Consider the following 1,113-nt stretch of genomic DNA (forward strand, 5'->3'; position numbering starts at 1 on the left):
TTCCCCACGTGCGGCGGCTGGCCTGCCCTTGTGCAGCCCAACGACAGCGCTTCGTCTTCCAACTCGTTTGAGTCCCATGCACGCACCCTTTCCTTCTGTGTCAATCTCCATGAATCCAAATGCAACTGACTTTGTTCCACATCTGACTGGTGCCAATTCGCTGGCTCCCCTGCCGACGTCGACAGCTGATCTTGCGGAGGAAAAGGAACGGCAACAGAAGCAAGAGAGCCATTTATCATCCAGCGTGAAATGGACGACCACATCGACGAGGAAAAACATTACACAGCCAGCTTTGCCACTGGCAGTGAAGGCCAATTTTACACCGACTTTTGCTCCGATTTATGTTGAGAAAACGGAGGAAGAGATTTTAGAGATTAGCAAACGCAGTTCACTTAAAGTTGGGGCGGCGGCTTTTGTGCCACGCCGTACGTTGAACCGCGTGATGATCGCCAAGCCATCTCCGCTCTCTCTCACGCCAGCGACGGGCGAAATGACACTAGGTGATTTGTGGTGTCTCTTCTACCTGCCTGCTGGGCTTGGCGAGTGCATTCGGGAAAACACATACGATCCAACGCTTGTGTTTCGCGTGGATTCCGTTGCGACCTTCTGGAAGGTGTTCAATAATATTCCTCAGCCGACAGAAATGAAGATCGGCACGCTGTACTTTTTTCGTGACGGGATCAATCCAAAGTGGGAAGACCCTGGCAATCGTGACGGTGGCATTTTGAAGATGAAATTAGATTCCCATTGCATCAATGATGCGTGGGTGTATTTGTTGTGCCGCACCATTGGGGAGTCGTGGTCGAGGTCTGTGCGTGATACCGTCAACGGCGTGGCCCTCAAAGCACGCGAGCGCGCGTACCTGCTAGAGGTGTGGGTCACGGAACAAAGCGCTGAGCTCATGATGGATATCAGCGAATTGCTGCGGCCTCTACTGGGCGATGTTTTCTCTGTGTTTTATGCGCCACACTCCGTGACGCAGGAACGTGCCGCCGCCGCTGCTCTCGCCGAGAAGAAAAGGAGCCGAAACAACCGACGCCGCTGGTAAGGAGAGAAAACAAGAGAGAAGGGAGCTTGTCTCTCCATGTGCATTTGGTTGCGCTTCCCATGGAA

The 1,113-nt window shown here is 53.2% G+C and overlaps 1 protein-coding gene across 1 annotated transcript, besides 1 other annotated feature; it reads left to right on the top strand.

Moving 5' to 3' along the window:
• Positions 1-1,113: a sequence feature (heterozygous, Esmeraldo-like haplotype).
• Positions 77-1,048, top strand: Tc00.1047053421959.10 (eukaryotic translation initiation factor 4E, putative; the record flags this gene model as incomplete). The annotated part of the gene is made up of 1 exon (XM_797076.1): positions 77-1,048. One exon carries the CDS (start codon positions 77-79, stop codon positions 1,046-1,048), a length of 972 nt encoding a protein of 323 aa, XP_802169.1.

This window comes from Trypanosoma cruzi, genomic scaffold (genome assembly GCF_000209065.1).
Source record: "Trypanosoma cruzi strain CL Brener 1047053516875 genomic scaffold, whole genome shotgun sequence".
In the NCBI taxonomy this organism is placed as follows: domain Eukaryota; phylum Euglenozoa; class Kinetoplastea; order Trypanosomatida; family Trypanosomatidae; genus Trypanosoma; species Trypanosoma cruzi.